This window comes from Bombyx mori, chromosome 28 (genome assembly GCF_030269925.1).
Source record: "Bombyx mori chromosome 28, ASM3026992v2".
Taxonomy (NCBI): domain Eukaryota; kingdom Metazoa; phylum Arthropoda; class Insecta; order Lepidoptera; family Bombycidae; genus Bombyx; species Bombyx mori.
In genome coordinates, this window is record NC_085134.1 from 1552982 (window position 1) to 1568850 (window position 15869).

At 41.5% G+C, this 15869-nt stretch overlaps 1 protein-coding gene and 1 non-coding gene across 3 annotated transcripts in view; one reads left to right on the forward strand and one right to left on the reverse strand.

The window, feature by feature from the left end:
- Positions 1-15869, forward strand: part of LOC101740303 (protein madd-4) — a 411429-nt gene that overhangs the window by 325467 nt on the left and 70093 nt on the right. For both annotated transcript variants that reach the window (XM_021352889.2, XM_062676723.1), the window contains exon 6: positions 8800-8943. In XM_021352889.2, coding sequence (XP_021208564.1) covers positions 8800-8943 — 144 coding nt within the window. The remainder of the gene's footprint in view (positions 1-8799; positions 8944-15869) is intronic.
- Positions 9063-9175, reverse strand: Mir3292 (microRNA mir-3292). The gene is given in 1 exon segment (NR_107576.1): positions 9063-9175. It is a non-coding gene; the product is annotated as a microRNA mir-3292 (primary transcript).

Below are 15869 nucleotides of genomic sequence, written 5' to 3' on the forward strand. Positions count from 1 at the left end.
TCATAATTTTGCGCGAAGCTACGAGCGAGACATGAATACGGTACATGATTGAGCAGTTCCTTAGGTTGCTTTACGAGCTAGCTTGTAGCGGTCCTAACCTTTTTTCATTGCGGGCCAGAAAAATAGGGACATGCAAAATTGCATTATTTACCACTAGTTAACTAGAACTACACTAGTTTTTAGTGTCACCGTATTGGAAAACCCAAAGACTATAGTTCGTTTTATTCTCCGAAAAGTCAATGTCCGATTTGCTTAGGTCTTCTTCCACGGGAATTTATTTAAATATATTTTTTTATTGCTTAGATCGGTGCACGAGCTCACAGCTCACCTGGTGTTAAGCGCTAACTAGAGCCCGTAGACATCTACAACGTAAATGCGCCACCCATCTTGAGATATAAGTTCTAAGGTCTCAGTATAGTTACAACAACTGCCCCACTCTTCAAACCGAAACGCATTACTGCTTCACGGCGGAAATAGGCGGGGTGGTGGTACCTACCCGTGCGGACTCACAAGAGGTCCTACTACCAGTAATTACACAAATTATAATTTTGCAGGTTTGATTTTTACAACACGATGTTATTCGTTCACCGTGGAAGTGAATCGTGAACATTTGTTAAGTACGTATTTCATTAGAAAAATTGGTACGCGCCTGCAGGATTCGAACACCGGTACATCGCTACACACGAATGCACCGGACGTCTTATCCTTTAGGCCACGACGACTTATTAAGTTAAGTAATACGTAAAGCACACACACACACACACACACACACACATCAGTATTCCATTTTGTACTACTGCAAAAAGAGAAACGCGAAATGCGAAAGTGTTATTTTTCTTGTCACTGTTCATTTTGTTTTCATTGGAAACGCTACAATTCATACTTTAGAAGTTGACGCTTAAGAGGGAATTTATATTTTTTTTTCTTCTGAAAGTAACATCTAATATTTTACGGCATCCGATATTCCGCTACGCAGAATTCCGCCTTTTATCCACAGACCTGTTCTATTATCGTTCGCTTTGACGGACATTTCGCAGATTATTTCAGACTTCTCCACAGAGAGAGTAATGCCAATTACTCAGTCTCCGAACAAGGGTAGCATTACAGATTAAATTAGGATTTTATAGAGTTAAAACTACCGCATCTACCGCATTTTTTTTTCTATTATCTCTATTATCTATTTCTCTCTATGATCGCTTATGTCAAGCGCATACCTTATAGTTATAAAATACGGAAACCAAAAAAATAATAATTTTTCAATTACATCTTTGGTGTTTACTGTAATATAAGGATTTTGGATTAAGCCATTTCAATTCTAAAGGTTTGATATACTACACATGCCTGTTCCAAGCATCCTAAAAATGCTTTAGGACCACTTCTGTTCCATACAGCACTTATCCTAAACAAGCTAGTTATCTTGAAAGTTTACTGGTCACCCAGATTGACTGTATCCTTTTGTCACAGATTATAAAACTATTTATAAACGAATGTCATAGTCCGGGCTATCAGTTAAATAAAGCAATAAGACTTTGCAATAGAACGGCTTTGAAATGAGTGGTGTTTCCCGAGCGCTATGACATGTCATTCTTCAAACGAGGCTTGTGGAGGCAACATTTCACTGTAGACAGCGACTTGGCTCTGTCCCTGGCATTGCTGAAGTCTGTGGGTGACGGCAGCCCCTCATCATCAGGTATGGCCGTATGGTCGTCTGCCTACATGGGCAATAAAAAAAAACGGGATCATCTTGCAACACGTCCAAAAGCTCGCGATGAATAATTTCTGAAATAAAAGGTGGGATTGCTTCCAGCCATTTTATTCATGATGTCTAAGTCTTTTGTTCCTCTCATGTGGGTATGATTCTCGCAACTACAACAGAGAATAGACAGTGGTAATTCAATAAGGTCCATCTTTTTTATTTTTTTTATTGCTTAGATGGGTGGACGAGCTCACAGCCCACCTGGTGTTAAGTGGTTACTGGAACCCATAGACATCCACAACGTAAATGCGCTACCCACCTTGAGATATAAGTTCTAAGGTCTCAAGTATAGTTACAACGGCTGCCCCACCCTTCAAACCGAAACGCATTACTGCTTCACGGCAGAAATAGGCAGGGTGGTGGTACCCACACGCACGGACTCACAAGAGGTCCTACCACCAGTATCTTGACATAATATATCATGCTTAAATAGGATATTAGAATGATTTTGCGAATGCAAACTTTCAAATACTTTTTTATTTTCATGATTACCAGAAAACGCCATCTTTTACTGTATGGTTGATTCTTAGGTATCTAATTTTACTGTATACTTTTTGAATCTCTTCAACAGCCAATTAGCGTAATAAATACTGTTACAAAAACACAAAGCCATCTCATAATACCCGTAACATGAAAATCTCTTTCATTGCAATATTGTATCGGGATGTCATCGCATTCATTATTTGGAACGCTTCCAACGCTCCGATTGGCTTAACTCGATTCCGTATATCCATGTTAAAAACACTAATTGTAATTTAATTAATTTCAATTAGGTGTCGGAACGTTTCCGTGTTGACTTTACGAATCCGTTTGTCAAAATTAATGACATCGCTGGGATTTTGATGTTACGTAAAATACACATTTCACGTAAATTACGTATTGATTTTTAAAAATGCTGGAATTGGAATTGGTAGATATTTTTTTATAATCATAATTTGAAAATTTTGATTTTAATGACTGATTTTGCTTTATCACTAATGACTCAACTAGAGTATAACCAGAGTCTAACGGAATACTGGAGAAATCAATATAAGCGTTTAGCTTAAATTACCTTTCTACTATATCTATAACCAACCACAATCAAGCTAAACTGAATAACTTAGTATCGTAACTAATACAAAGGTACTAGAATTTTAATCCTAGAGTAGGTATCAGTTTTTTTTTGTCTAAGCAAATACAAGTCTAAGGTGTATTCGCGAAGCATAATTTAGTAATCCGCACCGGGAGGAGGGTGTGTACAAGATTGGTACCATAATACTATCTATTTTGACCACCAATCGGCCCCTCATTCCAAATTGGAAGGGTAGGTAGGTCAGCCTGTATAAGCTTGGAAGTCGTCGTGGCCTAAATGATAAGACGTCCGGTGCATTCGTGTTGAGAGATGTATCGGTGTTCGAATCCCAGACGGATACCAATTTTTCTAATGAAATACGAATTCAACAAAAGCTCTCGATTGACTTCCACGGTAGAGGAATGACATCGTGTAATTTACGTCGTAGATGTCTATGGGCTCCAGTAACCACTTAGCACCAGGTGGGCTGTGAGCAAGTCCACCCATCTAAGCAATAAAAAAAAACATATTGACACTTCAACCTGATTACTTAAAGCTGGTAGGAGCACCGAAGCTGGGTCTTCCATGGACTTCTCTGGAAATTTGCTATAGATTGCAATTAAGGGCATTACAGTATTAGTCCTAACTGATTGACTGATGTATTGATCACCCAGTGCTTAACGATCTACTACTGTAATGATATGATTTTGAAATTTAACCAGTCGATGCCCTTTAAGCTCTAAGCATCTAGTAACGATGAATTTTTGTATATTTAACCCCCCAAGGGGTAAAATAAGGGTTGTATCGAAGCCCATCATTTTCCAAGTAAGGAGCATATTGCCGTTTTTTCTTTTCTCAAAATTGACTCCTTTTTGTGGTTAATTGGGAGTAGAAAATTCTGAAGCTCAGCAAAAAAAGATCCTTTTCAATTAAAGAAGCATGTAAGTAAATGTTATATATTACGTATATTGTTACTGTAATGCACTTTCAGCACAATGTCTTAACTCACCGAGGCCCTACTCACTAAACGACTCCCCTAGACTCCCGCCCAATTGTCCAAACCCCCGAGGCCAGAACCCGGAGAGGTAAGGGGGTTACCGCGGTCAGCCCTTCACCCAGACAGCGCAGCTCACCCCAAGGACGCCCGGCCGATGGAGCCTTTAAGACGAACTCACCGAAGCCGGCAGAGATCGTTATTTTTAAAACAAACAAATGAAATTAACAAAAAGAATGGCGAAGTAATTGGAAAAAATTCCTTGTTTTTATTGTACACATAGAGAAACCAAAACAGATCTTTTTAAACCACAAAAGATCGTAATCGATAATTACAGTTTTCCAAAAAAAAAATCCGGCCGAGAAATAATTCCGAATGACACATCCATTACATATCCACACTATAGGTGCAAACCAAACACACATTCCGACTTTAACCCGGTTTAATCCCAATTCCGGGACGTCTGTCAGCCGTCAGCGTCGTGTAAACGCGTCCTGCGAAAACAAATCGAGAACTTGTGTTGCTTGTCGATCAAAAATAAGGTTGTGTTCTAGAGTTTTTACTGGCTTTGATAGGTATTGCTTTAAGTCTTAAAACTGTGTATAACTATATTTCGGGACGTCGCGTCGGTATGCCTATGCGACGTTGATAGGTCATTACAGGGATCCGCGGTGAACGTTGAAGTTCAGGAAACATTGAAATATATAGACTGTAGTGTTGATTGGTCACTATTTTAATTAGACAATCACTAAAATTTCTTAAACAATCCAGGATTAGAATAATAATAAATGATTTAGAGTCAATCGGTTTGTGTATCTATACCACGTGCGACGGCCATTGCAAACGCATTCTCCATTCGGTATTACCAGCTAATGATTAAAACTACCATTTAGTCGAATACGAGATGATGATTAATCATCAATCAATAATCATCAAAAAAATGGAGTATTTTATCAACAAGTTAATTATTAAAAAAAAAAACATTCTTAATATTAACCGATTTTAATTTTTTTATTACACTTGTAGGCAGACCAATATAAGACCCACCTGATGGTGAGAGGTTACCGTTGCTCATGTACGTCAGAAATGTCGCTTATGGACATCAGCAATGCCGCTCATAGACGGCAACGATGCTACTTATAGACATTAGCAATGCCATTATTTGAAAATGTCACGCGGCATTATTTATGATGATATGATAGCATGACTCAGTGCCATAATACTGTCCATGTCTATTGCGGAGCCGTCACATAATCTAGTTTGAAGAATAGGAGATCAGTTCGTTCTTATATCTTAAAATGGCTGGCAAGACTACGTTGTGTTATCTACTCAAGTAACCAATTAATACCAAGTTCTATTCACTGCCAACCTGCAATGCTTGTTGGCGAGTAAAATACTCGGATATAATATCCACAGAACGCGGTTTTTTTCTTACCTTCTAGAGTAACCTCTAGGGGTTATACCAGATTTATCGGGCGAGTAGGTGAGCTTACAGGGCTCTAACCTGAGGACGTTGCTAACACTAGCCCTAGCAAGAGCAGTGCTTCCCAGAATCTACCACCGGATCGGAAACGCGACCCAGTCAGAAGATGCGACGAGAAACTTAGTGGGCTGTGTCTATGGGTTACTTGGTGAACCCTTCGTCGTGACCGGCGCAGAACGCTACTTACTACCTATACTATCGTGAATACCTTAGCCACCAACACCTAAGATACAAATCCAAATATGGCGAGCAACTTTTTTTCCCACCCTTAAAGTTTGGAAAACGTAGGCTAAATAACGTACAACATAATCCCAATTACGTGTTCTCTCGACCCAAGTCATCAAAACAACTATCCAAAACTTCAATTCAAAGTTTCTCGCCGAAAATTTTTTGTATAAAAAAGCTATATCCAGACCTTTCGGAGCTCGCATGTAATAATACGCCCTTAAAACAGAATTATAAAGTATTAGATCTTGTGTTCGGTACGCCTCATGGAGCGTGTCGCTCAGATTTCGTAACGAACGTTTCCCTGCCCTCTTTGCATACACGCACTCGGAATATTAATTTTGCTGGTACGAAAAAAGAGTACATCCAAAGGAACGAAACAATTTTATCGAGGGAAACTTTATAAGCGACTTGTGATTTTTAAGGGCGGGTTTTTTTCTCATGCATTTTTCCGTTGTGTTCGATAATGGAATTTCAGAAGGTAAAACCGAAGTTTGTTCTTAAACTTCACGGCCCGTCGATTCCGAAATATAACGTTTGGTTTGGTAATTGACAAAGCATGTCCCTTAAAAAAATATATAAATAATATTCTATGTAAGTACTAAAATCGATAAGTCGACGAACTGGTGGTAAAACCTCTTGTTAGTCCGCACGGGTAAGTACCACTACCCTGTCTATTTCTACCGTGAAGCAGTAATGCGGTTCGCTTTGAAGGGTGAGGGGCAGCCGCTGTAACTATACTTATACTTATACTATATAGACCTTAGTATTTATATCTCAAGGTGGGTGGCGCATTTACGTTGTAGATGTCTATGGGCTCTAGTAACCATTTAACATCAGGTGGACTGTGAGCTCGTCCAACCATCTAAGCAAAATAAAAATTATCGATAAGTCGACGAACTTAGCTGGTCACTAGCTAACTGAAATCGTATTTTTCTGTAGCACTAATATATAAAAATGAATTGTTAAAACTCGAGAACGGCTGGACCGATTTGGCTAATTTTGGTCTTGAATTATTTGTGGAAGTCCAGAGAAGGTTTAAAAGATGAGAAAATATAAAAAAACTCGGAATTATATAAAAAACAAACAATTTTGTTTTTCCTTTGATGTGTCCCCTTGGTGTGTCTTTTATTTATCGATTGAGGCACTACGAAGTCTGCCGGGTCAGCTAGTTTAAAATAAACTAAACGGATGAAGCAGCGTCTATCTTCCGTCGTTCAGAATCGCATATTCACTTTCTTTGGCATGTGTCGCGACAAGTGACGACTCAGTGGAACGCTGTATAGTGCAGGGCTTGATTGAGGGTACAAGACCGCCAGATCACCTTTACGAAGGAACGAGTAAATAACAGCAGCTAGTGCACAAGAAAGGTAAAGGTATGCGAGGAATGGCGACTTCTTGTGAAACACACCACCACACGAACTGATGAAACACGACCACTCTGCCAAGAGTGCAAACGACTAAAAAATTTTAATGAATGGAATAGAAACAATTAGCGTTAATATCAGCTGTTGTTTGGAAGAAAAGGACTTTATTTTCGAACGACATCAGATAACTCAATATCCCTTTACTGAGTTAATGCTTAAGATTTACTTCTATTGAAACAAGCAATAGGCAGCAAATACTGCCATTGAATGGTACTAATGTTCCCGTAATAGTTCTGACACAAAGTGTGCTCAAGGTACTGTGAACCAACCAAGCACGGTCGTCCGGCCCTAAATTAGAATTCACTATGTTATTGATTCCAGAGACTGACATACATGCTTGTATAAGTTGAAATATATACATATATAGATAATGAACACCCAAACAACAAACATACCTGTTCATCACAGGAATGTTTGCTCGAAGTGAGAATCGCACCCACGACCCTTAACCCAAAAATTAGGGCTAACTAACTACTGCAACACCGAGTGGGTAAGAAAAGGTAGATTTTAAAGGAAAAGTCGTTATGAAGATTCTTAAAAAATCGAGTTTTCGTACTTATATCTCTGTAAGCCGTACATTTTGGTAACATTGTACCAGCGAACAGCATTAAAATGAAGTGCCTTTTCTTTTATTGCTTAAATTGATAGACGAGCTCACAGCCCACCTGGTGTTAAGTGGTTACTGGAGCCCATAGACATCTACAACGTAAATGCGCCACCCACCTTGAGATATAAGTTATAAGGTCTCAGTATAGTCACACCGGCTGCCCTACCCTTCAGACCGAAACGCATTACTGCTTCACGGCAGAAATAGGCAGGGCGGTGGTACCTACCCGTACTTACAAGAGGTCCTACCACCAGTAACATAAACATATAGTATAACTGGGCCACATTTCAGTCTGTAAATATTATAACTTTATTGGAGAGAACGCACTGACCTCATTCGTTCCAATATTGGATAAAAACCAAGTTAAACACAATACGCTGAACCTTTAATCCCTTATTCAGCCCACGACGTGACCAGAATCTGGTCGCAGCCAAGTAATTGTTTCCAGCTTGTCCCCGACGTTACTCGATGACTCTGCTGATTTATGTACGCGACTGTACAGCTGTGTAGTTGATTTATCGTCTACTGTTCGCATCGGAAAGTAGTTCGAACCCTAACAATAAAGTCGGGCTTTCGTGATGTGCTATTTGGCTGTTATTGGAAACAAACTATGAAATTTCCAAAATTATCTATACAAATAAATAAAATTGAAGTGTCTGTTTGTAATAATAAATAACCACTTTTTACTAAATGCGTAAGTACGTATACACACTACATATATATACCAAAATAACATTTTTTAATTTTTGTCTGTCTGTCTGTTTCTCTGTCTTTTTGTTCCGGCTAATCTCTGGAAGGGCTGGACCGATTTTTACGGGACTTTCACTGATAGGTAGCTGATGATATAAGGAGTAATTTAGGCTATTTTATTTAGCAGCGTCACCCGCGGTAAGACAATAGGCGCGGGTAACATCGCGGGACTCAGCTAGTACTTGGAATATTTCTGGTTTTGCCTATTTAAATACTTGCTATTACTAATTTTGTCAAGAATTTGGTTAATAAATCCGTATCTGTCAAAACAAAATAGCTCACAGATCGCGTGATATTCTTTCCTTGTTGTATTAATTAGCGATGACGGCAGGTAACAAAACAGGGGTTCATTCTATTTGGAAGATAACTTAAGAATTAATCCAATGAAGACTTTGACCTTTGCCTAGATGACATAGTGATCTTTTGCAATCATTTTATACGATCTACGTCAAGAAACGTGACCTTTGTGCTTTATATCTGATGCTCAATTTAATCTTATTCGACAGGATCGAGGAGGCTGGTCACAGTGGAGCGACTGGTCCATGTGCTCGAGGACCTGCGATGGTGGAGTCTCTAGACAACTGAGGACCTGCTCCTCACCGGCCGGCTGTCGTGGGGAACCTGTGCGTTACAAGATCTGCAATATGCAGGTTAGTTTAATTCAGCCATTTTTAATATGCTAACAAACAAATTTCTCACGATTTTTCGCTTCGTTTTGGAAAAAATATATTGGAAATTTCGAAATATCAATAAAAAAATTACTTGTAATTTCTCTCACACATGCAACTACTTTTCTTAAGACACTAGACAATCTCATTTTCAACCGGTAATTCCATCATTCGTGACTTCTGCGTCCAAGGAAATATGACTGTAGAAAAAGATAAACCAGTGCGGTCTCAAATCTTATTGTATATGACCTTACCCCCAGTTATTCCGCATAATCTTTTGCACTTATAAATTTCATTTCACAAAGTCATTCCTTCATCACGGCAAGCGTCCACGAATATGTGATAGTTACTGCTCGTAGGATTTAACCATCCTTACCATTTAGACCACGACGACTTTTTGACGTGACAACGTCTTATAATTCGATGGAGCCGGCTGCACGCACGAAAAAACATAACTCATTGAGGCGTTCCATTTAAGGCTTGAAGTGCAAGCGAGAGCGCGCAACGAGGGATAAAGAGGCACAATCGGCCTCCGCGTTCGGCAGCGTTCGACATCTGTCTCTCTCCTACTTAAGTGAGTGATGTCTCCGCGTGGACAGCTGCTATACATTTACATGTTTTCGTTAAGTATCAAGTTCAGTGAAAAGTGAATGTGGTGTCAATTGTCCATACAAAATAATTATCTATCAAACGAACAAAATTAAAATTTTCTTTTGAAAAATGAAATCATTCCATCAGTATTTTCTTATGACGTTTTTACGTTCAACTATCGTCAGTAAACCGACTTTACAGACAACCGATATTTTTAAAGTGCCAAATTTCTGTCTTCTATTGCAAACTAATTTAAAATCATCATTCACGTGTTAGCGTTACGAATTCCCCTAGACCCTGACACGGCGTATCGATTAAACTTTAACGTATTTAAAGCAATATCAAAACTAAGTAAACAGGTTGAAACTTGGCTTTCATCGTTCAGAAATGCCCCTATGATTAATAGTTGAGTATTCCGGCTTCGACGTGGGACGGGTTTGCTCACACCGATAATTTAGATTTTATGAAATCATATGCGAAACTGTATCGTTAGGAAATAAGGTAGGATATCTTTAAACGTTTGTAATGTTGATAATGTCGGCCAAGCTGCCTTTTTTGAGATTAAGTAAAAAAAATAATTAAATCTTCTATCTTTAAACGAGCAATTCTTGTATACAATTAAATATATATCTATATAATCTGAATCTCGGAACCGGCTCCAACGATTTTCATAAAATTTTGTATACAGAGGATTTGGGAGGCGATAAATCGATCTAGCTACGATTAATTTTCAGAAAATGTTCTCGACGATTCTAAGGATGTCGTTTCGACTATAAAAGGGTTGCAGAGATGGCACACAGTCAGTTAGTAATCGGAACTACTCGAAGCGAAACAGCGGACGAATCACCTGAAGCGAAATGGAAGAAGCGAATTAAGAATTCTAAAGTGTTCTACGAGTGTTCTAAGTGCTAATACAGTTTTAATTTGTACTTTAGTGGAACTTTTTTTTTCATTCCGAACCCCAGCGCGTAACATTACATTGTCATGTTTTTTGTCGTTACGCATCGGTGTGATAGACGGTCGCGGTTAAACTCTATCAAACTGTTCACAACTCGGCACAAACGCGTTTTATCGTGAATGAATAATTTGTATCCGATAGTTTGTCTTGGCTCGGTTTATGTTCGACGAACTTCTGGTGACACACAGATAGACAAACAAAACTAGTTTGTTGCTCCAAGATCGATAGAGTCAAAGAAAACGACAGGAATATTGATAAAGTCTTAAAGGAATTTTGAAGTCGTCGTGGCCTTTTTTTTTTTTTTTTTTTTTTGGTCAGGAGGAAATCGCCGGACTTCCGCCGCCCTCCCCTGGGGATGGAAGGCGGGGCATGTCGGAGTCGAACTGACTAAAACCTCCTGTCGCTCAACAACCCGCGTCCGAACCTCGCATGGGACAGAACCCATGCAAAGGCAAAGGGGGGAAAGTGAAGCGTTTAGTGCGGAGCACATCTCTCCCATCACCCTCCCCCTCGGGACGCCGGACCGGCGGTCGTCGGCGCCACGACCACCAGCCCTCTCGGTCGGCAGGCTATCCGGAGCCCGCCTAGATGGCGCCGGTTAGAATGGTCTATCCTACGGAATACCCCGCTGGGTCAGAACCAGCGTGGGTCGAGGATAGCCGGCCTTCCATCACCCGGATGCTCTTGCGTAAAACGCGTGCAGAGCAGCTTGCACGTCGTCTTCTTAGGCCCCCTTCGCCTGTCCCCAGACCGACATATGAAGGGGACCCGAAACACTTAGAGGGCCAGGGCTTGGGCGAGATCCGCCTCCCTGGCCCCCGCTCGACGGCGGCGGGCTTGCGTGTCTCTCACGCGCCCCGCCGTCTCCTTCTGCGAGATGGTGCACTCGCAGAAGTCGAGCATCGCCTTCCACGACTCGTCGTCGCCGAGCATCGATGCCACAACACTCGGCAACGACAAGTCGTTTCCTATTTTTGCGACGAGGACACGGCGCCACCCCTCCCATGCGGGGCAGGCGACGAGCGTGTGCTCCGCCGTGTCCAAGCCGCAACCACAATGGTGGCACTCTGCCGTCGGCTCGGCTCCGATCCGGTGCAGGAACTCACCGAAGCAACCATGCCCAGTGAGCACCTGCGTGAGCCGGAAAGTGAGGCGTCCTCTGTCACGATTCACCCAATTCACAAGAACCGGGCGAATCGCCTCGACGGTCCTACGACCAGCCGAAGGATCGGCCAGCCGTCTGGACCATGCCTCCAGCACGGACCGCCGAGATTGGGCCCTCCGCGCTCTGACCACACTGGGGCTGGGACGTGCCACGCCCCGGATACGAAGGTCAGCCCGCCACTGATAGTCAGCAGCGAGCGCCTCCGCCTCCAGGACCCAAGGCGGCGTCCCAGCCAGTACACACGCCGCCTCGAAAGAGATGGTGCGATAACCACGGATGACCCTGACCGCGATGGTGCGTTGCGGCCGTTGCAGCAGCTTCGCTACCCCCACGGCCAGGGACTGGCCCCACACGGGCGCCCCGTATAGGGCCATTGATCGCACCACCCCTGTATAGAGACGGCGCGTCACCTGGTCAGGCCCCCCGACATTGGGAAGGAGCCGGCTTAACGCGCCGGCCACCCCCAACAAACGAGGGACCAGATTCTGAAAGTGAGCACGGAAGGTCCAACGACTGTCCAGAATGAGGCCGAGGTACTTCAACTGCACCCCGACCCCGATACGGACGCCTCCAACCACGATATGGGCATCGACAGGTGGCACTCTCCGGGGCCTGTGGAACCACATGGCCTCGGATTTACTGAGCGCCACGTGTCGTCGTGGCCTAAAGAACGCGCTCTTTCAGGACCCACCACCTAAAATGTGTGCTTGAAAAATACTAAAATAGATATATTTTTTAGTTATTCACTCATGGCAGAGGGGTCGTGGTTGAGGACTCTTCATTTTCATTGGCTAAAGCGCCCCCACTGGTTGCGGTCTTCAATGCCACTGCAACTTTGGACCTACGACGTCTCTGTCACAGCTTTTTTGAGGTCTGTCCAACACGTAGATGATCGACCATGTGACCGCCGACGATATGAATTGTACTCGCTAACTGGGTCATAATAAAATAATCGTGTTACGCCTGTGTGTATACTGTGAGTTCTTAGCTTCAAAACCAAGGTCCCACATATTTATACCACGTAATTATAAGTTTTCCAGTGTTTTTCCAGGGCATCTGATGGAACTCATGTTGGCGTTGTATATCGCCTCCGATAATCGTAGGTGGGCAGACAGAGAGTCGACAGCCAATTGAGTGGTTATCTGAGCATATACAAATGCATATATCACAATGCTAATTCGCCCACCCATCTTTGTGTCTGATATCGAAGTCTTCAATTGTATTGTGTAGATATAATAACAATCCCACATTTCCAACTACGCACGCTCTATTTACGATTTCCAAAATTTATTACTCTGTATATTTTCCGTACAACAAAGAATAAGAAAAGTACCAGAGCAGTAAACTCCGAAGGGAAAACCAGATTAGGAATGGAACAAATAACGGACTGGACGATTCATCTTCAAGCAATTTACTTCGGAACAATTCTCGGAAAACAAAACAGGCTGCCCTATTGGATTTAAAAGAGCCGGTAGTCAATAAAGTAGAAGCAAATACTATATCTTATTGTCATTCAGCTCACGGCACCGGTTACTGTCGTTGTCCAGTGATACCAGGGGAGAAATTTTACAAGAATTCAGTTAAAAATAAAAAATAAAATGAAAATATAATACAAGATTATTAATTAGGGTATAATGGAATTATTGCGAATACCAAAGAGGTAATAATATTAGCATGTAGAAGCCGGACACCCTATCCCTTTTTACAGCGATGCTATCATATGTTTCGGTTTGAACAGTGTAAACTTTTGCATCTATAGTATTAGTATTTATAGTATTATTATTTTTTACTGGTGGTAGGACCCCTTGTGAGTCCGCAGTAATGCGTTTCGGTTTTGAAGGTGGGGCAGCCGTGGTAACTATACTGAGACCTTAAAACTTATATCTCAAGGTGGGTGGCGCTTTTACGTGGTAGATGTCTACGGGCTCCAGTAACCACTTAACGCCATGTGGGCTGTGAGCTCGTCCACCCATCACGCAATAAAATAAAATAAAAAGTGTATAGACGATTATACATTATAATGATTGTAGCATGAGGAAGCAAGTCGGATAGTGGTAGCATTCCATGTGAGCTTGCCGGTTTGAGCTCCGAGAGCTCACCTACACGCTGAGCCTCTCAAAGCTATCAGCATAGGTATGCAAAAAAAGGGGCATGAATAAAAGTATTGTAAAAAACTGATAAATGCGCCTATAATACGACAACCCTAAAACCGCCCATCGGCACTCCAAAGAACTTCAAGCGATTAAACTCATAAGAAGGCTACATCCTTTCGACGCATGCAAATACTGCGGTCTGAGTGTAGACCCCCAGATTCGATGTGAAATATGGATGAGCTTACGATATCTCGAACTTTTTGTTCGTCTTTTAGAGCTGTTGATTCGTGATTTATTGTATCTAAATCTAAGTTGAATTGGAAGGAAGGGAATCCAAGTAAAAAGGGTTTTATAAATATTGGAGATTTAAGTAAATTTTGCGTGGATGATTACGTTTGTTGGAATGTTTTAGATTATTCTAGAATGTTTTTGAAATCGTCGTGACATATACTATGAGTGGTGATCAAGGCTGTATGGGCTAAGCCCTTTGTCTGCCTATTGGCGAGTTGATAAACTATGAATGGTGGAAGTTCTCCGTTTTCGGAAGTAATCAATTTTTTTTTTTTTTTTTGTAAAGCAATGCCAGAGTGAAAGAAATATTGATACATAGACAAAACAACGTGAAAAAATAAGGCATAGTTTTTCAAGTACAAATAGTTTTGACACAAAGTTGGCCCTTTTTTGGGTATTGTCTTTTGTATTCACGCAAGATAATTCCAAGTTCGAAGCTTAACATTATTTTATATGATGTAACATTGTCTACGGACACTGAGTTCACCTGCTCGTCAATAAAAGGTTGAGAAAAAAACAGTAAAAAAATTGTTGTCTGTAAAGTCGATTTACGGACGATAGTCTTACGTGATAACGTCAGTATAAGAACTATTAGAACTGCTAGCTCTGACGTCACGCGAGGAGAGAGGAAAATGTGTCACAAACCAACGGCTTAGGCCGATCGTGCCTCTCGCTTGCACGCTCAGGCGGAACGTGACACTTTTTTGTGCGTGCAGCCTATGTTCATCGATTTATAAGATGTTATCACGTCAAAAACAATTTTCAATTAAATAAGCAACAAAACCCGATCGTGATACAGAATAGTCTGCTTATATTCGTTAAAAATATATAAAATCTCATTAAAACAGGAAATGAAAAAGCCTGCACGCGAGCAAATATAAAACATAAGTAATCTTAAGGAAAATCATAGGATCATGTATCAAACTTCAAAGGACATTTGCCTCAAAGGAAGCATTTTTGTATGTGTATCAGGAGGTCTTCTATTAAATTCTTTTAAGACGCTTTCGTTGATAAAAGTTAGGAATTTTTTGGCCTCCTTCGATCTATCTTTTATGTTATAATTATTTTTGGTTTAAAAGACACAGTTTTATTGCTTTTTTCGTTGCTTGTAGCTCGTTACTTGGCAGGCAATGTAACACAATTAAAATTAATTGGGGAGTGGAGTCAATAATCTCAAGCAAACGCGAGAGCACGATTGTCGCTTTCTGTAATACATTGCGTGTTCACGAAATTGAATCCTCAAATAAGACAAATATAAAGGCACATTTATATTGAGTCAGTAACTAACGTCAGTGCACTGCCGAGTCAGTGCTGACCTGGCACTGCCATCGTGTAAATTGATTTTAAGTCAGTACACTACTGTCGCGCCAGTACTGACTTCAATATTTCCGCTTCATATTGTTCGGCGTCAGTCCGCTCCACATCACAAAATGACATGAAAAGTAAACGTCACGAAGAACTTAAATATTATTCAACTATACCGCCACAATGAATGCCTGTGCATTCTCAGATCATTCTCATTGCATTGCATTCACAAATCCAGTTTGTATTCCCCAGGATCTTCAAACTGGCCTGCGGCGCGCATTGTGCGGTACCGTACGTTTCGTGGAGTCGGAGTGGTGGAGCTCGATGGGGTTTAGTCGGTAGTCGGTTTTGCGGTTTTGCGGGTCCTGCGTGGTAGACGCCGGGCAGCGCCTCGCGCGCCTTTCTCAAGGCGTAGTCTCCCGGTAGGAATTGGAAGAAGAGGAGGACTTTGGTCTTCCTCTTCTCCCTCTTCTTTTCTGGAGGCGCCGGAGTCCGACATAACCCG